Raw genomic sequence first — 21,805 nt, 5'->3', positions numbered from 1 at the left:
TAGGCAAATCCGAACCCGAGCCAAAACCACGCATAAAACGTTGCTTGACACATTTGGCAAAAACAACAGATAGCACACAGTGCAGTATAAATCTCAATTACATGTTTATTATATTTGGGGCTAGTCAAAGTGGTGGGCCGAGTAGCCTATAGGCTAGTGTCAGTAGCCTATCACTGCAGCTTACATAAGATCACATCACTGCCTCTGCCAAGTGGTCTGGAGCATATTGGCATATAGCTGGTAGCAACTTTGGACCAACATTCCTCATGGTTAAATCCATTTGAATTCAATCACTTTTTTTGACAACATCCCTTTTGGTTTAAACAAAACTTTCCATACATGTTTGTCCATGGAAGAAGTGGTCAGAAAGGGATGTTTCGGACCTGAATAGCAAAACATTCAGAAGATAAAGGTGCTCAAAGTTGACCCATTCTGCATACCCTACCATGAAACATCCATGAGTTTGATATCATTTAAAAGCTTGTCAAACTATTTTATTATTGTTTTAAAAAAATACATAATAATCAGCATTTTTAAACCATTAATGTAAATTATCTAAAAATGCATAAACTCCTATGTTGTAGTTTAGACCCTATTTCACCTAATCTGAGTTTTTTGTGTTGTGCCCATCATTGGTTGAGACAGAAGATGCTCTTGAATACAGGGTGGGTGTCATTTCAATCATAGAAATATAATTCATAGAATGGTCTTATCCCTTCAGGGTGGGTGTCAGTTCAATCATAGAAATATAATTCATAGAATGAACCTATCCCTTCAGGGTGGGTGCCATTTCAATCATAGAAATATAATTCATAGAATGGTCCTATCCCTTCAGGGTGGGTGTCATTTCAATCATAGAAATATAATTCATAGAATGAACCTATCCCTTCAGGGTGGGTGTCATTTCAATCATAGAAATATAATTCATAGAATGAACCTATCCCTTCAGGGTGGGTGCAATTTCAATCATATAAATATAATTCATAGAATGGTCCTATCCCTTCAGGGTGGGTGTCATTTCAATCATAGAAATATAATTCATAGAATGAACCTATCCCTTCAGGGTGGGTGCCATTTCAATCATAGAAATATAATTCATAGAATGGTCCTATCCCTTCAGGGTGGGTGTCATTTCAATCATAGAAATATAATTCATAGAATGGACCTAACCCTTCAGGGTGGGTGTCAATTCAATCATAGAAATATAATTCACAGAATGGACCTATCATTCAGGGTGGGTGTCATTTCAATCATAGAAATATAATTCATAAAATGGCCCTATCCCTTCAGGGTGGGTGTCATTTCAATCATAGAAATATAATTCATAGAATGAACCTACCCCTTCAGGGTGGGTTCCATTTCAATCATAGAAATATAATTCATAGATTGGTTCTATACCTCCAGGGTGGGTGCCATTTCAATCATAGAAATATAATTCATAGATTGGTCCTATCCATTCAGGGTGGGTGTCAATCAATCATAGAAATATAATTTACAGAATGGTCCTATCCATTCAGACCACTGCAATTTAGCTGGTAAACCATTGAAATTGACTTTAGTTGAATGTTTAACTTCTAATTACTACCACAAAGATGACCGCCAGTCCACCCACGTCGAATGTCGTGGGTGGAACGGTCATGTCTATTCTGTGATATATATTTCAATGGTTTCAATAGGTTTCCTATGGAGGATTGACAGTATAATTTAAAACAACAGATATTCCCATTCAAGTCAACATTCTCTGATGTGTGGACCTCAAACCATATGTGAAAATGTATACTTCAATTCCCATTTTAGTACATTCATCAGCTAAAACATGACACCCACCTTGTATTCAAGAGCATGTTGTGTCTCAACTGATGGTGGGCACAACACAGAAACCTTAAATGATGTAAAATAGGGTCTAAGCTACAACATATGCTAATAAGAAGAAAAAAATCTGAGTTTACGCATTTAATTGACGTTAAAAGTTTTAGAAAATATGATTTTTTTAAATTAAAAAACATTATTATTATTTTTTATATTAAAATAGTTTGAAAACCCTGTTCATAAGCTTTTAAATTCTATTTATTTTTTCCAGTGATAAAGACACGGATGTCTCATGGTATGGTGGGGTATGCAAAATGGGTCAACTTTGAACACCTTTATCTCTTGAATGTTTTGTCATTCAGGTCCAAAAAGTCATGTTCTGAGCACTTCTACATCAAAACGGGTGCTGTCAAAAAGTCCCTAGCCCTAACACAATTGATTCCCATTCAAAATCGTATTTTCCCTAACCCTAACTCGTAACCCTAACCATAAATTACTAACCCTAATTCTAACCCTAACACTAATTCTAACCTAGAAATAACCTTTTTCCTTGTGGGAACTAGCAAAATGCCCCCAGTTGGTCAAATGTTTGTTTGTTTACTATTCTTTTGGGGACTTCTGGTCTTAAACACAACAAACGTTACCAGCCTGTCACTTTCCTTCCATCCAAGTTCCTCTTATCCTCTCCTCCTGTTCCTCTTATTCTCTCCTCCCGTTCCTTTTATCCTCTCCTCCCCTTCCTCTCCTCCCGTTTCTCTTATCCTCTCCTCCTGTTCCTCTTATCCTCTCCTCCCGTTCCTCTTATCCTCTCCTCCCGTTCCTCTTATCCCCTCCTCCAGTTCCTTTTATCCCCTCCTCCCGTTCCTCTTATCCCCTCCTCCCGTTCCTCTTATCCCCTCCTCCCGTTCCTCTTATCCCCTCCTCCCGTTCCTCTTATCCCCTCCTCCCGTTCCTCTTATCCTCTCCTCCCGTTCCTCTTATCCTCTCCTCCCGTTCCTCTTATCCCCTCCTCCAGTTCCTTTTATCCCCTCCTCCCGTTCCTCTTATCCCCTCCTCCCGTTCCTCTTATCCCCTCCTCCCGTTCCTTTTATCCCCTCCTCCCGTTCCTCTTATCCTCTCCTCCCGTTCCTCCCGTTCCTCTTATCCTCTCCGCCCGTTCCTCTTATCCACTCCTCCCGTTCCTCTTATCCTCTCCTCCCGTTCCTTTTATCCTCTCCTCCCGTTCCTCCCGTTCCTCTTATCCTCTCCTCCCGTTCCTCTTATCCTCTCCTCCCGTTCCTTTTATCCTCTCCTCCCGTTCCTCCCGTTCCTCTTATCCTCTCCTCCCGTTCCTTTTATCCTCTCCTCCCGTTCCTTTTATCCTCTCCTCCCTTTCCTCTTATCCCCTCCTCCCGTTCCTTTTATCCTCTCCCCCCGTTCCTCTTATCCTCTCCCCCCGTTCCTTTTCTTATATCCTCTTCTGTTCTCCTCACCTTTCTTCTCCTCACCTCTCTCTTCTCCTGCTCGTTCCCCCTCTTCTTCTCCTCCTCCTCATTTCCTCCTCTCCTCACTTCCCTTATTGTCTTGGCCCTGGCATGATGGTGCACCATACCAGACAGTCTCAGATATGGGTCTCTCAGTGTGTGTGTTTGATGAGAATCCCATCATACCTCTCCAGTTCATGCATGTCTCCAGGACAACACCAACACCTGCATGGACCAGGAGTCCACTGATTGACTGTATATAAAAGGAGTGAATTCAGTGAAAGTGGGGCAAGAAGAGTCTGCCCTGTACTGTATGCATGTACTATGACAATCTGTTGAGAATCCTTCAGCCTGACTCTTACTAAGCTACAGTTTCTCTTGGAGAGGAAGCACTGACAGTGGGCACATGCACAAGTTAATACTTTACTGATTCATTAGGAAACGTGCATGCATATAGGCATAGTGGATAGTGCAACTGCAATTAACAACAAATTCATAAACAGAAACATGTAATAACACAGCAAATATATTATAGCCAAAATAGAGCAAAGTTAGCAATGGGAACAAAATAATACCAATCAATACCCTGTTTCCTCATATGTTATGGGAAAATATATTTGCGAATAATGTTTTACCTTGTATCCACCAATATGTTATTCAAAGTATTACATAAATCGAACCACAACAGATGTGTCCTGTTAATAGCATTATATGTTATTACATTGTAGGCTAATTAATAGCTGTTGGCATGCCGACATGATTCTGACAAGTCTGTTTACAAATGTTTTCTTTCCTCAGATGCAAGCAACAACAAGAGACAGGTTTCTTAGCCAAACACTAGTAAATAACCACCTACTCATACACACTTTTTTTTTTACAAGAGGAGCTTTTATGGCAAGACGGGACTTTCACTGGACACTCCCCTCTCAACCTTGGACGTGGATGTCTGCGTCTCTGATTGGTCGCTGAGCTTGGCTGACAACACCTGCTTGACTCCATCTAAATTGACGACCCGCCCGGGCTCTGGGAAATATAGGCAGCATCCCTGCGGTCCCAGCGCTCACTCTCTCTTTCTGTCTCACTCTCTGAGCTGCCCGCCTGAATACAGTCTACAGCCGTGAGTGCAACTGAGTTACCACAGACAGACAGAGAGCAGACTGGCTGGTTGGACCGGCGCGTTTCCGATACAACACTGCATCATTGTCTCAGAGCAGAGGGAAGGCAGACTTTAGCACAGGTACATACTGGTCTTCACAGATAGAGGCAGACATGTTGTTTAAATTTGCAATAGTGTTGCTGGTTTTGTCAGTTTTGGAGCAAGTGGTGGGATTGGATAATATTGATGTTCATGACAACCCGTCAGAGAAACCGGCAAGCCAGAAAGGACGGATGTCTCTGCAGAACACAGGTAAGAAAGTGCACGCACGCGCAGAGAGAGAGAGAGAGAGAGAGAGAGAGAGAGAGAGAATGCTGACGGATTTGGTATGGGAAGTGGGTCGATGTTGAAATTATGTTATCAGAATACAGATCAGTGGGATACATTAGCGCGAGCGGGATCGCATGCTTGTGTGCACGTGCTCTCCGCGCGGTGTATTTTAGAGCAAACAACACGTTATCTCTCTCCCTCTGCATTCATCTGTTTCTTGACCGAAATACTGGCTTTATCATGGATAATATTACCTTTTCAGATGATCCAGAAAGGGGATATATTGTAAATACAGGGAGACAGAAATGAAATATGTTAGTAAACTATTAATAGACAGGCACAAGGTAGGTCATGATAGATAATGTATATGGCAGCGCCTCTAGGTGTGTGTGTGTGTGTGTGTGTGCGTGTGTGTGTGTGTGTTTGTGTAGTTTTTTTCCGCGTATGCTCGATACAGCGTGATTGGTTAAAAGTTAGCCAACATCCAGACGATCCATTGGCAACCAGTATGCGCTTTGCATTTAAATGAAACAAACTTGGCAAAATTACTTAGCCTATGAGCAAGCTACCACAGTTGAGTGATTATCATGTGGCTAAAATAGAGCCTAGGCTACACTGTAATGGAAAACTGTAATTTATAAGGTAATTTTAGGTATTATAAACAGTAAAATAAAATACAACTCTGAAATGTTTAACTGCAGAATAATGTAAATTATGGTGCATTATGTGAAAATTTGCTGTATTTCGAATGGTACTGTAATTTCACCCCATATAATACAGTGCCATACTGTATCTTTGGAGCTCCAAACACCTTTGACCTCTAGTGGGGGAATGGTATTGTTGTTTCTGGCTCATTAACATATTTTGAGTCGTGCCTTGTAACATGCTATATTTGTTGCACCTGTGAGTGAGAATGCTGTACCAATTTAACGCCTATGTGGTTATAATGGCAAATCATTTTTAAATGTATAGGTGCCATATTAGAGTGGCAGTAAGTCTTAAATGAAATGGTTGAGCATTTTGCCACGTCCTTTTGGTCTGTTTTGCCCTGTAGTTGTTGCCATTTTGGAAGCCTTTCTTAAGGCTTCCAGAAGTGCAATTGATATAAAACACAAAAGATTCATTAATATGGTGTAATGTGTAGACACTTTATCAAGTGGCCAACCTGCTTGCACAAATCCCTTGTAATTACAGTAAACACTGTGAAATACAAATCCCTCCCCTCAATGAATTTCATTCATCCATGAATTCATTAATTAATTTAGTCATTCATTCATTCATTCTGATTAAAGTAGCATACCCTGAATGCTGATAGGCTGACAGTCGTGGCATATTAGACTATACCAAGGGTATTACAAAACATGTACTTTTACTGCTCTAATGACGTTGGTAAGCAGTTTATAATAGCAATAAGGCACTTCAGGGGTTTGTGGTATATGACCACTTTGTGTTGTGCCTAAGAACAGCCCTTAGCTGTGGTGTATTGACCATATACCACATCCCCTCGGGCCTTATTGCTTAAGTATAATGCAGTCAATAGTATTACAGTAATGTAATATGACATACAGCATTTTACTCGCCACCTAGCTGCCTGTAAGATACTGTAAAATTCATGGTAACCGCTTTAAGGCTCGCACACATCGCACCTAATGTGGATCTAGCGCACCTAATGTGGATCTAGCGCACCTAATGTGGCTCTAGCGCACCTAATGCGGATCTAGCGCACCTAATGCGGATCTAGCGCACCTAATGCGGATCTAGCGCACCTAATGCGGATCTAGCGTTCAGCTGCCGATCATTCAGCGCGCTGTGTTTTAGGGACACCCGCTACAAACGTCTGACTGCCGACATTTTTCACACGAGTCTACATGTAAAATCGGTTCGCAAATTACGTTCAAAGATGTTAAGTACTCTTATCCAGCAAACGCTTTTGGTGTCTGAGCCCTTACAGTGGACTCCAGGCGTTAACTGTTGATTGTTAGGCTCCTACAAAGCATGCTGATAGGGAATGATGCAATCACCTCATGCAGGGCTGTTGTTCCGCATTCTTAACAGGAATCCCAGTCCCTTAGGAAAAGCCTACTGTCTATTCAAAATAACCAATGTTATGAAAGAAATACTTATATCCATTATTCAATATAAAAATCATGAGAATGTAAAGGTTTCTAATCCTTGTAGTTGCAGGGACAGCTCTAATGCAGATCTGCACAGTAGAGTCCCTCAGTCAGTCAGAGTCCCACACCACACCACACCACTGTGTAATTCAATGCACGTTGCGGCCAGCTCGGACGAGCCAGGCACATTCCCGTGTAAACGCCAACACAAGCACTCGCTGCCGACAGCAGCTCATTTTCCTGCAGCGCACCAAAGTTAAACCCAGTGACTACATACCCTTTTTTCTCTCTCTCTCTCTCTCTCTCTCTCTCTCTCTCTCTCTCTCTCTCTCTCTCTCTCTCTCTCTCTCTCTCTCTCTCTCTCTCTCTCTCTCTCACATACACACATACACACACACACACACACACACACACACACACACACACACACACACACACACACACACACACACACACACACACACACACACACACACCTACCCCCAACAGAGCAGTCCTTGTTGACAAGCATCATCTCTCAAGTAAATATGTTGTTAATTCGTTATTTACTCTGACCAGAGGGCTCATGAGATTAATCTGCCTAGGCTATCAAATATGACACTTCCAGTGATTTTCTCTAGGTATATTAATGCATATCTCCAACTAAGACACATACTGTATGTCCAACACTCATATATCCTATGATGTCTAAAACATGCTAACCCTTTCTCAATGACCCATATGGAATACCATAGCAGTAGAGTTATTGGTTCTATCCCATGTGAACCAAATGCCTCAGTGGCAGTGACTGGAGGAGAGGGGGATGACTGGAGGAGAGGAGAGGGAGATGAAGAACCTTTCATCTCCCAACTGATGGGGACTCACTCTCTCTGTGGGTCTTCAAGACTGATTACAGAAGTTTTGAAAATACATTTTTGTTTGAACACATATAGTCCAAAATAAACACTTATATAGGCCCATGTGTAGCCTAACACCATGTGCCATGTACACTGTACATTATTTAACTAGGCAAGTCAGTTAAGAACAACCCCTGCCAAACCCTAACTCGGACGACGCTGGGCCAATTGTGCACCGCCCTATGGGACTCCCAATCACGGCCTGGAATCGAACCAGGGTCTGTAGTGACGCCTCTAGCACTGAGATGCAGTGCCTTAGACTGCTGCGCCTCCCGGGAGCCATAGGGAAGGGCTCTCTAAATATCCTACCATTTAGGAAGGCCTCTCTAAATATCCTACCATTTGGGGTTTACAGGCAGACTTTTCCCACTCTCCTGGTCATTTCATTTCGGTCCACTATCATTTGTTTTATTCCTGTCCTCCTTGGCTGCCACTGGCCAGGCGTTGTGTAAGATTGTATAACATCTACATTTTAGTCATTTAGCAGACGCTTTTATCCAGAGCCACTTACTGGAGTGAGTACATACATTTTCATACCTATCCCCCGTGGGAATTGAACCCACAGCCCTGGCGTTGCAAGCATCATGCTCTACCAACTGAGTTACACAGACAGCGAGAGGCCCAAGGGTGACGCCAACTGCCAACCTACTACAGCCCTGGACTGGAACGTTACATATATCTTCTCTGTATATTTGGATACTCTGGTTTCAATGTAAATATCAACCACTGGTCTTACCAGAGTCATGTCACATTGGGCTGCATTATGAAACATTGTATATGTCCCACTCTATCTTCTATAGTGCAGTATAGGGACAGGAACACTGTCTAGTCCAGTCCAGTCACCTGTCTAGTCCAGTCACCTGTCTACTTCAGTCCAGTCACCTGTCCAGTCACCAGTCTAGTCCAGTCACCTGTCTACTTCAGTCCAATAACCTGTCCAGTCACCAGTCTAGTCCAGTCACCTGTCTACTTCAGTCCAATAACCTGTCCAGTCACCAGTCTAGTCCAGTCACCTGTCTACTTCAGTCCAATAACCTGTCCAGTCACCAGTCTAGTCCAGTCACCTGTCTACTTCAGTCCAATAACCTGTCCAGTCACCAGTCTAGTCCAGTCACCTGTCTACTTCAGTCCAGTCACCTGTCCAGTCACCAGTCTAGTCCAGTCACCTGTCTACTTCAGTCCAATAACCTGTCCAGTCACCAGTCTAGTCCAGTCACCTGTCTACTTCAGTCCAATAACCTGTCCAGTCACCAGTCTAGTCCAGTCACCTGTCTACTTCAGTCCAATAACCTGTCCAGTCACCAGTCTAGTCCAGTCACCTGCCCTACACCCAAACAAGGGCACTGCGTTCATCCACCTCTGGCCTGCTCGCCTCCCTACCTCTGAGGAAGCACAGTTCCCGCTCAGCCCAGTCAAAACTGTTCGCTGCTCTGGCACCCCAATGGTGGAACAAGCTCCCTCACGACGCCAGGTCAGCGGAGTCAATCACCACCTTCCGGAGACACCTGAAACCCCACCTCTTTAAGGAATACCTGGGATAGGATAAAGTAATCCTTCTAACCCCCCCTTAAAAGATTTAGATGCACTATTGTAAAGTGGTTGTTCCACTGGATATTATAAGGTGAATGCACCAATTTGTAAGTCGCTCTGGATAAGAGCGTCTGCTAAATGACTTAAATGTTAAATGTAAATGTACTTCAGTCCAATAACCTGTCCGCTCCAGTCCAGTCACCTATCCAGTTCAGTCATCTGTCAAGTCCAGTCACCAGTCCAGTCCAGTCCATCTCTCCACAGCAGCCCGGCCAGTTAGTCACTTAGAAAGATCCTGTGAAAAGTTGAAGGGGGTCAATTATGTGTACCTGGCAGCACAGACAGGAAAGACTAATTATATATCAACTAATACACAGTCACTCATCTACATGATTGTTTAATAGCAGGAAAACTGACACCGGTTGACTAAAGGCACAACTAAAGGCACAATAGTAATGACTTGTGTGTTTGTATGTTCTCCTCTAGTACCCAGCGCTGTATCTGCAGTGCAGCGTCCCCTCCTATCCTCACGCCAGGCAATGCAGATGTATTTTGACGCAGAATGACACAGTAATAATCTCTCTGTCACCCTGCATTCATCTGCACACCCCTCTGGTCTGTCTCTCTCTGTGGAGAGAAGAGGAGAGATGTTGTTTTCTTATCTCTGACGCTGAAGCCTGGAGGCTGGTTTAGTATGTATCTACTACACTGACAGTAGAAAGAGGGAGCATCCCAAATGACACCCTGTTTCCTATATGGTGCACTACTTTGGACCAGGGTCCACATAGGAGCCAGTCTCTCTGCCATGGGAATTAAAATCTCAGCCTGGAGGTCCAGACCTAAGTACTATTCCTTTTTTCCTCTCCCTAACTGAATGATTAATGTTACTGATTGGCCAGAGAGTCACCTGATGGGAAATGATGAAAACATGAAATACATGTTTTGTTTGTTACACATGGACAAAGAAACAAGGGGAGGGGGGGCTGTAATTGAGAAAAGGGGCCTAGAACTCTTACTCTACTAACAGAACCATAGGTTAGAAAGTTAAAAAGAAGATTACAAGGAAATAACAGCTTTCAGACAACAACTAAATAACAGCTCTGAGACAAGGAAATACCAGCTTTGAGACCACAAGGAAATACCAGCTCTGAGACCACAAGGAAATACCAGCTTTGAGACCACAAGGAAATAACAGCTTTGAGACCACAAGGAAATAACAGCTTTGAGACCACAAGGAAATAACAGCTTTGAGACCACAAGGAAATAACAGCTTTGAGACCACAAGGAAATAACAGCTCTGAGACCACAAGGAAATAACAGCTTTGAGACCACAAGGAAATAACAGCTCTGAGACCACAAGGAAATAACAGCTTTGAGACCACAAGGAAATAACAGCTCTGAGACCACAAGGAAATAACAGCTTTGAGACCACAAGGAAATAACAGCTTTGAGACCACAAGGAAATAACAGCTCTGAGACCACAAGGAAATAACAGCTTTGAGACCACAAGGAAATAACAGCTTTGAGACCACAAGGAAATAACAGCTCTGAGACCACAAGGAAATAACAGCTTTGAGACCACAAGGAAATAACAGCTTTGAGACCACAAGGAAATAACAGCTCTGAGACAACAAGGAAATATCAGGTTAGGGATAACAAGAAAATAACAACTTTGAAAAAACAAGAAAATAACAGGTTAGGGATAACAAGAAAATAACAACTCTGAGACCATGCTTAAGACCATGGCTTGTATCACTACATGTAATGGGGATAGAGGTTGATGCTTGATAGTAGACTGTAAGTGTCAGTGACAACTCTCTCTGCTTCTCTCTCTCCCTCCAGCTGAGATCCAGCACTGTCTTGTGAGTGCAGGAGACGTGGGCTGCGGTGTGTTTGAGTGTTTTGAGAACAACTCCTGTGAGATCAGAGGCCTGCAGGAGATCTGTCTGACCTTCCTACACAACGCCGGAAAGTTCGACTCCCAGGTAAGGCACTCTGCGAGTGTGTGTGTGTGTGTGTGTGTGTGTGTGTGTGTGTGTGTGTGTGTGTGTGTGTGTGTGTGTGTGTGTGTGTGTGTGTGTGTGTGTGTGTGTGTGTGTGTGTGTGTGTGTGTGTGTGTGTGTGGGGGGAAGTCTACATGTGTATGTGTGTACATGCATGTATGTTAGTGCACACGTGGATTTATTGAGTGTGTTTGCCAACATGTGCGTTCGTATGTGTTTGTGTGCCCCAGTTCCCTTCCCTCTCCCACGGAGGTCAGGTCTCTGTGTGTCAGGGCAGAGGGCTCCAGGGTCAGGAGTAGCCAGCTGGCACCATGCCGAGCCAGATCCCCTTTCAGACGGGTAGAACAGGCTCTGTCCCGGCCTCTCACTGGGCCATCAGAATGAGTTCTAACCATCCTACAACTAGAACATCTTCAGTGCATTTTCTTACGTTACAGCCTTATTTTAAAATAGATTAAATAAATACAAATCCTCATCAATCTACACACCATACGCTATAGTGACAAAGTGAAAACAGGTTTTTAGAAATTTCAGCAAATGTATAAAAAATATTTTTTAAATATCTTATTTACATAAGTATTCAGACCTTTTGCTATGAGATTCGAAATTGAGCTCAGGTGCATCCTGTTTCCATTGATCATCCTTGAGATGTTTCAACAACGTGATTGGAGAACACCTGTGGTAAGGTCGCAGTTGTAAATGAGAACTTGTTCTCAACTAGCCTACCTGGTTAAATAAAGGTGAAATAAAAATAAATAAAAAAATGCAATTGATTGGACATGATTTGGAAAGACAGACTCCTTTCTATATAAGGTCCCACAGTTGACAGTGCATGTCAGAGCAAAAACCAAGCCATGAGGTCGAAGGAACTGTCCTTAGTGCTGAGAGGCAGGATTGAGTCGAGGCACAGATCTGGGGAAGGGTACCAAAAAATATCTGCAGCATTGAAGGTCCCCAAGCACAGAGTGGCCTCCATCATTCTTAAACGGAAGAAGTTTGGAACCGCCAAGACTCTTCCTAGAGCTGCTAACCCGGCCAAACTGAGAAATTGGAGGAGAAGGGCCTTGGTCAGGGTGCTGACCAAGAACCCGATGATCACTCTGACAGAGCTCCAGAACTCCTCTGTGGAGATGAGAGAACCAGAAGGACAACCATCTCTACAGCACTCTACCAATCAGGCCTCAGACTGTTGCGAAGGTTTACCTTCCAACAGGACAATGACCCTAAGCACACATCCCAAGAGTGTGCAAAGCTGTCATCAAGGCAAAGGGTGGCTACTTTGAAGAATATCAAATATCAAGTATATTTTGATTTGTTTAACACTTTTTTGGTTATTTAGTGATTCCATATGTATTATTTCATAGTTTTGATGTCTTCACTATTATTCTACAATGTAGAAAATAGTAAAAATAAAGAAAACCCCTTGAATGAGTATAAGTGTCCAAACTTTGACTGGTACTGTATGTAAATGTGATATTTCAGTTTTTTATTTTTAATACATTTGCAAAAATATTTAAAAAACAGTTTTTGCTTTGTCATTATGAGGTATTGTGTGTATAGTGATGAGGATTTTTTTTTAAATCCATTTTAGAATAAGGCTGTAACGTAACAAAATGTGGAAAAAGTAAAGGGGTCAGAATACTTTTCGTATGCACTGTATGTTCAGGGGTTAGCAGATTTTTATTGGTTCAGCACAATCAACCAATCCAATAATCCCCAGCTTCCAATTGGTCCATTCAACCCCTCTCCTTTCCCTTGCATCTATTCCCAAGGTCGTTGCTGTAAAAGACAATGTGTTCTCAGTCAATCTAACTGGTAAAATACATGCTAAATACAATCATAATGGTTGAGTGTTCTATATGTCTGTTAGGGTTAGGGTTGAGTGTTCTATATTTCTGTTAGGGTTAGGGTTGAGTGTTCTATAGTTCTGTTAGGGTTAGGGTTGAGTGTTCTATATGTCTGTTAGGGTTAGGGTTGAGTGTTCTATATGTCTGTTAGGGTTAGGGTTAGGGTTGAGGGTTCTATATGTCTGTTAGGGTTAGGGTTGAGTGTTCTATAGTTCTGTTAGGGTTAGGTTTGAGTGTTATATAGTTTTGTTAGGGTTAGGGTTGAGAGTTATATATATCGGTTAGGGTTAGGGTTGAGTGTTCTCTATTTCTGTTAGGGTTAGGGTTGAGTGTTCTATAGTTCTGTTAGTGTTAGTGTTAGGGTTGAGTGTTCTATATGTCTGTTAGGGTTAGGGTTGAGTGTTCTATATGTCTGTAAGTGTTAGGGTTGAGTGTTCTATATGTCTGTTAGGGTTAGGGTTGAGTGTTCTATATGTCTGTTAGGGTTAGGGTTGAGTGTTCTATAGTTCTGTTAGGGTTAGGTTTGAGTGTTCTATAGTTTTGTTAGGGTTAGGGTTGAGAGTTATATATATGTCTGTTCGAGTTAGGGTTGAGTGTTCTATATGTATGTTAGGGTTAGGGTTGAGTGTTCTATATGTCTGTTAGGGTTAGGGTTGAGTGTTCTATAGTTCTGTTAGGGTTAGGGTTGAGTGTTCTATATGTCTGTTAGGGTTAGGTGTTCTATAGTTCTGTAAGGGTTAGGGGTGAGTGTTCTATAGTTCTGTTAGGATTAGGGTTGAGGGTTGTATAGTTCTGTTAGGGTTAGGGTCGAGTGTTCTATATGTCTGTCAGGGTTAGGGTTGAGTGTTCTATATGTCTGTTAGCATTAGGGTTGAGTGTTCTATAGTTCTGTAAGGGTTAGGGTTGAGAGTTCTATATGTCTGTTAGGGTTAGGGTTGAGTGTTTTATATGTCTGTTAGGGTTAGGGTTTGTGTTCTATATGTCTGTTAGGGTTAGGGTGAGTGTTCTATATGTCTGTTAGGGTTAGGGTGAGTGTTTTATATGTCTGTTAGGGTTAGGGTTTTGTGTTCTATATGTCTGTTAGGGTTAGGGTTGAGTGTTCTATATGTCTGTTAGGGTTAGGGTTGAGTGTTTTATATGTCTGTTAGGGTTAGGGTTTTGTGTTCTATATGTCTGTTAGGGTTAGGGTTGAGTGTTCTATATTTCTGTGTGTGTTTAGGGTAAGTCGTTCATCAAGGATGCTCTGAAGTGCATGGCCCACGGCTTGAGACACAAGTTCAGCTGCATCAGCAGGAAGTGCCTGGCCATTAAAGAGATGGTTTTCCAGCTGCAGAGAGAGTGTTACCTCAAACACAACCTGTGTTCTGCAGCCAAGGAGAATGTTGCTGTCATGGTGGAGATGATCCACTTCCAGGACCTCTTCCCTAAAGGGTGAGGATGTAGGCATTCATCAGTGTGTTCATTTCTCTCCCTCTGTCCGTATCATCCCTTCTTCTCTTCCCTAAAGGGTGAGGAGAACTCTGTCTCTCTTTCTCTCTGACCCTTTGCCTGTCTCTTCCTCCCTCTCCCTGCCTTTCTCTAACTCTTTCTACTCTTCTCTCTGCCTCTTCCCATTTTGACTTACCTAGAAGGTAAACCACCCATACCAAGCTGTAGATGTCCAGCCCTATATTCATATAATAGTATAATAATCCCATGATCTCTCTCTCTCTCTCTCTCTCTCTCTCTCGGTCTATCACCCCCCCCCCCCCCCCCCCCGCAGGCCGTATGTGGAGCTGGTCAACATCCTACTGAGCTGTGGGGAGGAGGTGAAGGAGGCCTTAACCAGAAGCGTCCGGCTGCAGTGTGAGCAGAACTGGGGGGCTCTCTGTGACAGCCTGAGTGTCTGCTCTTCCCTCACCCCCCCTCCCGGTCAGGCCCCCGCCTCCCCCGACCACCGCCGCCACAGGTCCCCCCACTCCGAGCCAGACCACCCCAGACCCCCCCGACAGGGGGACAAGGACAAGCCCAGTAAAGGCGGCTTCAACGCCCACCCCCGCAGCCGCAGCCAGGGTCCCCGTCGACAGAGCCCCGAGGCTGGGGTGGTGGCGGAGCAGGAAGGCCCTGAGGCCACAGACATCCGGAGGTGAAAGAAACATTGGACCCAAACTATCCAGAGCTCTCCCTGACTGTGTCACCATCATAGCCCCCCCCCCCCCCCGCACACACACACACACACATACACACACACACACACACACAGACAGACATACACATAGACAGATACTGTACATGCAAGAACACACACATCTACACACATACACAGACTCACTCTCTCTTTCTCTCTCTCCCTCTCTCCGTCCTCTATCCCTCTCTCCCCCTCTCCTCTCCAGTCATTCCAGAATTCCCAAATGGTACATTTGCAGGGTAATGTGGTGTAGCTCGTTCAGTTACTCCAGATTGTAGTCCACGATGTTGTTTCTGTTTATTATTGAATAATAATAAGTATTATTATCCTGATTTTTATTTGAAGTGTTAGGACTTTTTGGGCTCTAATATAGCGTTTCTCAAATCATACTCACTGTAACATCTGATTATATTTGTATTATTTATTTTATTCTTTATGCAATGTTTAAATATCCAAATGTACATAGAAATATACGTATCTATATTTATACAGTACGAACATGTATAAATATAGTCACCATATGCAGTACTGATGTCATATAGGATTATAGTACATGGTGTGTTCTGTTGAATACCACACCATACTCCATCACCATCCATCTGTAGATATATAACATACAGCATTGTTGTTTCAAAGTGGGAATGTGTTGTTAGTATTATAATTCTAGATACTTGATGATTAAATACAAACAGTACAGGTTTTGAAGTCCAGTTCTGGCACATAAAGCTTGTAGTGCATGAGGTTGGGTTACCATGGCAAAGTAAACAAACTGGTACATTCTCTGATGGCCAGCTTCCATCGTTAGGATTCCTACTATTAGGGCGCCCAGGACACAGCGTCTGTCTGTAGCAGCACATTCATGTGTGCCTCAAACAGCACCCTATTCCCTACAGAGTGCACTGCTTTTGACCAGGGCCGTATGGGCTAATTGGCATGCAGACATAGCTTAGGTTTAGTTCTCTCAGAAAACCCTCCTCTGATCTCAGCTAATGTGTTAATGCATCCAGGTGCCTCAACATGGTGGTTCCATCTGTAGTGACTCCTCTCTGTGAGGCTGAGGTTTACTAGAGTGCACTCAACTAGGGTGACAATGTTGTACAGTAAGTAGCACTAGAACGATTCAAAGGTGATTTTCAATTGATTCGGTTTAAAGATGAATTATTTAAATTTTTATTGGACTCTTAGGTACAAACGTTTCTGTTGTTGTGGGAACAGACTCGCAGACATTCATACTGACAGTCCTACAGACACACTACAGACAGTCCTACAGACACGCTACAGACAGTCCTACAGACACGTTACAGACAGTCCTACAGACACGTTACAGACAGTCCTACAGACACACTACAGACAGTCCTACAGACACACTACAGACAGTCCTACAGACACGTTACAGACAGTCCTACAGACACGTTACAGACAGTCCTACAGACACGCTACAGACAGTCCTACAGACACGTTACAGACAGTCCTACAGACACGTTACAGACAGTCCTACAGACACACTACAGACAGTCCTACAGACACACTACAGACAGTCCTACAGACACGTTACAGACAGTCCTACAGACACGTTACAGACAGTCCTACAGACACGTTACAGACAGTCCTACAGACATGTTACAGACAGTCCTACAGACACGTTACAGACAGTCCTACAGACACGTTACAGACAGTCCTACAGACACGCTACAGACAGTCCTACAGACACGTTACAGACAGTCCTACAGACACGCTACAGACAGCCCTACAGACATGCTACAGACAGTCCTACAGACACACTACAGACAGTCCTACAGACATGCTACAGACAGTCCTACAGACACGTTACAGACACACTACAGACCTACAGACACACTACAGACAGTCCTACAGACACACTACAGACAGTCCTACAGACATGCTACAGACAGTCCTACAGACACGCTACAGACAGTCCTACAGACACGTTACAGACAGTCCTACAGACACGTTACAGACAGTCCTACAGACACGTTACAGACAGTCCTACAGACACGCTACAGACAGTCCTACAGACACGTTACAGACAGCCCTACAGACACGCTACAGACAGTTCTACAGACACGCTACAGACAGTCCTACAGACACGTTACAGACAGTCCTACAGACGCGCTACAGACAGTCCTACAGACACGCTACAGACAGTCCTACAGACACGCTACAGCCTAAATTCCAATATATATAAAATAAATGTAAAAAGTGAGCAGAGGTCCTATTAAATGTCTGTAGGTTACCATGTCACCATGTTTATCAAAGACAATGTGCAATCGTAATTACAGTCCTACAGACACACTACAGACAGTCCTACAGACACAATACAGACAGTCCTACAGACACACTACAGACAGTCCTACAGACACGCTACAGACAGTCCTACAGACACGTTACAGACAGCCCTACAGACACGTTACAGACAGCCCTACAGACACGCTACAGACAGTCCTACAGACACGCTACAGCCTAAATTCCAATATATATAAAAGAAATGTAAAAAGTGAGCAGAGGTCCTATTAAATGTCTGTAGGTTACCATGTCACCATGTTTATCAAAGACAATGTGCAATCGTAATTACAGTCCTACAGACACACTACAGACAGTCCTACAGACACACTACAGACAGTCCTACAGACATGCTACAGACAGTCCTACAGACACGCTACAGACAGTCCTACAGACACGTTACAGACAGTCCTACAGACACGTTACAGACAGTCCTACAGACACGTTACAGACAGTCCTACAGACACGCTACAGACAGTCCTACAGACACGTTACAGACAGCCCTACAGACACGCTACAGACAGTCCTACAGACACGCTACAGCCTAAATTCCAATATATATAAAAGAAATGTAAAAAGTGAGCAGAGGTCCTATTAAATGTCTGTAGGTTACCATGTCACCATGTTTATCAAAGACAATGTGCAATCGTAATTACAGTCCTACAGACACACTACAGACAGTCCTACAGACACACTACAGACAGTCCTACAGACATGCTACAGACAGTCCTACAGACACGCTACAGACAGTCCTACAGACACACTACAGACAGTCCTACAGACACACTACAGACAGTCCTACAGACACACTACAGACAGTCCTACAGACACACTACAGACAGTCCTACAGACACACTACAGACAGTCCTACAGACACGCTACAGCCTAAATTCCAATATATATAAAAGAAATGTAAAAAGTGAGCAGAGGTCCTATTAAATGTCTGTAGGTTACCATGTCACCATGTTTATCAAAGACAATGTGCAATCGTAATTACAGTCCTACAGACACACTACAGACAGTCCTACAGACACACTACAGACAGTCCTACAGACACGCTACAGACAGTCCTACAGACACGCTACAGACAGTCCTACAGACACGTTACAGACAGTCCTACAGACACGTTACAGACAGTCCTACAGACACGTTACAGACAGTCCTACAGACACGTTACAGACAGTCCTACAGACACGTTACAGACAGTCCTACAGACACGTTACAGAGAGCCCTACAGACACGCTACAGACAGTCCTACAGACACCCTACAGACAGTCCTACAGACAGTAGCACCCCAGTAACTGCATCTCAGCAAGCATCACTAGTGTGATTGATTTATTGATTGATTGATTGATTGATTAGTATGATTGATTAGTATGATTGATTGATTGATTAGTATGATTGATTGATTGATTGAGTAGTATGATTGATTGATTGATTAGTATGATTGATTAGTATGATTGATTGATTGATTAGTATGATTGATTGATTGATTGAGTAGTATGATTGATTGATTGATTGACAGGTGTGTTTCTGATGATACCACTGAGCGCTGTACAGCTGAAGCCTTCTCCAGACTCACCACTCTAACTGAAGACAGTCTGTACACTAACGTGACACCACAAGACTATGAAAGCGCACTGAGCTAAACGCCCAGGCATTAGCCCAGGTAGATAACACAAATATTGAGCTTTCTGCCGTCAAAGCGTTGCATGCAATCAAGTAACTGGGAGCAGTCAATCAACAGTGTCTTCCTGTATAATCACCAGGTCAGACCAGGGGAGGTAGAGGAGGAGGAGGTGGTAGAGGAGGTGGTATGAATGTGTTCTGTTCTTACCTCTCTCTCTTCCTTGCCAGAGTCCTATGCTAAAATGGCACCCTATTCCCTAAATAGTGCACTACTATGGGCCCTGGTCAAATGTAGTGCTATGGGCCCTGGTCAAATGTAGTGCACTATATAGGGAATAGGGTCCCATTGGAACGCATCCCCAGCAAGTCCACACTTTGGAGCTCCGGCTGCAGTCCGCTGTTATTCTAAATTGTATATTTATCAAGGCCACCAGAGAATTCCTCTGGGCTACAGCCAAGAGCTGGCCGGCCGCACGAGGAGGGAGAGAGATGGAGGAGGAAAGGAGGACGAGAACTACACTCAGCGGTTCCTGAGGAGACACAATTTCTCAATTTCTCTCCTCGTCCTCCTCGTCCTCCTCGTCCTCCTTCTCCTCCTCCTCCTCCCCTGTTCCTTCTTCCACCTCTTCTTATAGTTCTGAGGTGTCTGTTGGCCAGTCATGCTATCCTGCCCCTCTATTTCTACTCAGATGATGTGACAACCTATTGCAGTTAATTGACTTATCTTTGGGCACCAGGTGTGTAACTCCATTAAGAATGTAAATGACTGTAACTGACAATCTGTTCCATACTCTGTCACTATCTTCTCCATTTTGTGTTCCAGGAGAAATAGACTGACAGTGCTTCCTACTTCCTGTTTCTCAGTGTTCCATACAGCGCATCACTTCCTCTACACCCCCAGTTGGGCATCAGAATGACCTTGCAGAACGTAGTCTTGTATGGTTTTACTTCACGTGTCTGATAACGTGTATACAAACAGTACTATGAAACTCAGTACTCATGAAATCAAAATCAACACAAATGTATCTTGTTATCATTAAAAGTGACTTTTTTTGTGGATATTTTGTACACTGTGTTTAGTCATCAAGGTTGTGTGTGTTCAGTAGGTAGCTCTGATCATGAACTGCATGGCATGACAACAATTCAGAGGAATTATTTCTACTTAGATAATATTGGCACGAATATCCAGAAAGAGACATTGAAAAACATGCATACCACACAGATAAGACAAGGAATTATTTGAATGCACACGAGACTGAGGGTGGACTTTCTTAGCTACAATGAATGTTTTCTTCAACACCAGGTCAACATTCAGTTGCCAAATGTTGTCAAACATTGCAGATAGTAACGCCATGAATAGAGCAGACATGATTCCTTGTTCTACAGGTCAGAGAGACATGTTTGTTCTACATAACATATTTCTATCTGAACATTTTAAAACTTGTGTCGTAATGGACGTGCCCCTGATCATTATAGTGTAATATTGTGTGATACCGCCTCCTTCAGGGCAAACCACATACTGCACAATCATACTTTTCAGAATCAGTTGGACACATTGTTGTGAAAAGAGGCATATCACACAGAAATGCGACCATCTGTGATTTCATTACACCTTTAAATACCCCCTTACACCTTTAAAATGTTATTGTGAAGTTACAATGATCACTATATAACAAGAACAGGCTGTCATGGCAGATTTTACAGTACCAGAACTACAGAAACAAACAAACTAGCTGTCTCACATTTCAAAATATATTCATGTACACAAGAAAATCAACTTACATTTCACTTTCTAATATTTATCACAAAAACACTGAAAAATGTAAGCCTGTGAAAATATCTTTGTCATGGGCAATACAAACCACCTAACTATCAGCCTACACCGCACTATCACCCTCAAATTCTAATCTGGAACTCAAAGACAGTTCCACTGCTTTATTTCATTGGTCCCCTCTAACCAGGGGCTGATTTAGACCTGGGACACCAGGCGAATGCAATAAATGATCAGGTAAAACATTAATTTCTTCTCCATCAAAATATTTTGAATTACTCATTTTACATTTTGTACCCACATGGTAGTTCCTCCTATGCAAATTTCCATGTAAGTTTTACATTTATAGCTGGTTTCCAAATCATAACCATGTTTTACCAGTCCACTGATTGTGTAGGTCCTGTGTGGCTCAGTTGGTAGAGCATGGTGTTTGCAACGCCAGGGTTGTGGGTTCAATTCCCACGGGGGACCAGTATAGAAAAAAAAAAGGTATTCACTACTGTAAGTCGCTCTGGATAAGAGCGTCTGCTAAATGACTAAAATGTAAATGTAAAAGAGAAAACCAGCAGGCTCCGGACATCGCTCCACAGAGGAATTCATTTTTTCTTTGTGATATCCCATTGTGATCCAATTACGATCTTGTCTCATTGCTGCAACTCTCCTACAGGCTCGGGAGAGGCGCAGGTCGAGTTACACGTCCTCCGAAACATGACCCGCCAAACAGCACATCTTAACTCCCGCCCGCTTAACCCGGAAGCCAGCCGCACCAATGTGTCGGAGGAAACACCATTCAACTGACGACCGAAGTCAGCCTGTAGGCGGCCGGCCCGCCAGAAGGAGTCGCTTGCA

The 21,805-nt window shown here is 43.2% G+C and overlaps 1 protein-coding gene across 1 annotated transcript; it reads left to right on the top strand.

Moving 5' to 3' along the window:
- The first annotated feature begins 4,304 nt into the window (after positions 1-4,304).
- LOC106612167 (stanniocalcin-2) lies at positions 4,305-20,244 on the top strand. The gene is made up of 4 exons (XM_014213105.3): positions 4,305-4,680; positions 11,081-11,223; positions 14,308-14,519; positions 14,851-20,244. Exons 1-4 carry the CDS (start codon positions 4,542-4,544, stop codon positions 15,215-15,217), a joined length of 861 nt encoding a protein of 286 aa, XP_014068580.1. The 5' UTR covers positions 4,305-4,541; the 3' UTR covers positions 15,218-20,244.
- Positions 20,245-21,805: the final 1,561 nt, after the last annotated feature.

The sequence above is a fragment of the Salmo salar genome, chromosome 09, assembly GCF_965601325.2.
Source record: "Salmo salar chromosome 09, fSalSal1, whole genome shotgun sequence".
NCBI classification, from domain to species: domain Eukaryota; kingdom Metazoa; phylum Chordata; class Actinopteri; order Salmoniformes; family Salmonidae; genus Salmo; species Salmo salar.
Note: the sequence above shows the minus strand (reverse complement) of the source record. Positions and strands in the feature narration are given on the sequence as shown.

What these genes read in the sequence shown, in the direction of transcription:
- LOC106612167 (XM_014213105.3), top strand. Translation starts at nt 4,542, where the DNA reads ATGTTGTTTAAATTTGCAATAGTGTTGCTGGTTTTGTCAGTTTTGGAG. An exon ending in GATGTCTCTGCAGAACACAG is followed by an intron (nt 4,681 to 11,080) that starts GTAAGAAAGTGC and finishes CTCTCCCTCCAG; the next exon opens with CTGAGATCCAGCACTGTCTT. An exon ending in CCGGAAAGTTCGACTCCCAG is followed by an intron (nt 11,224 to 14,307) that starts GTAAGGCACTCT and finishes GTGTGTGTTTAG; the next exon opens with GGTAAGTCGTTCATCAAGGA.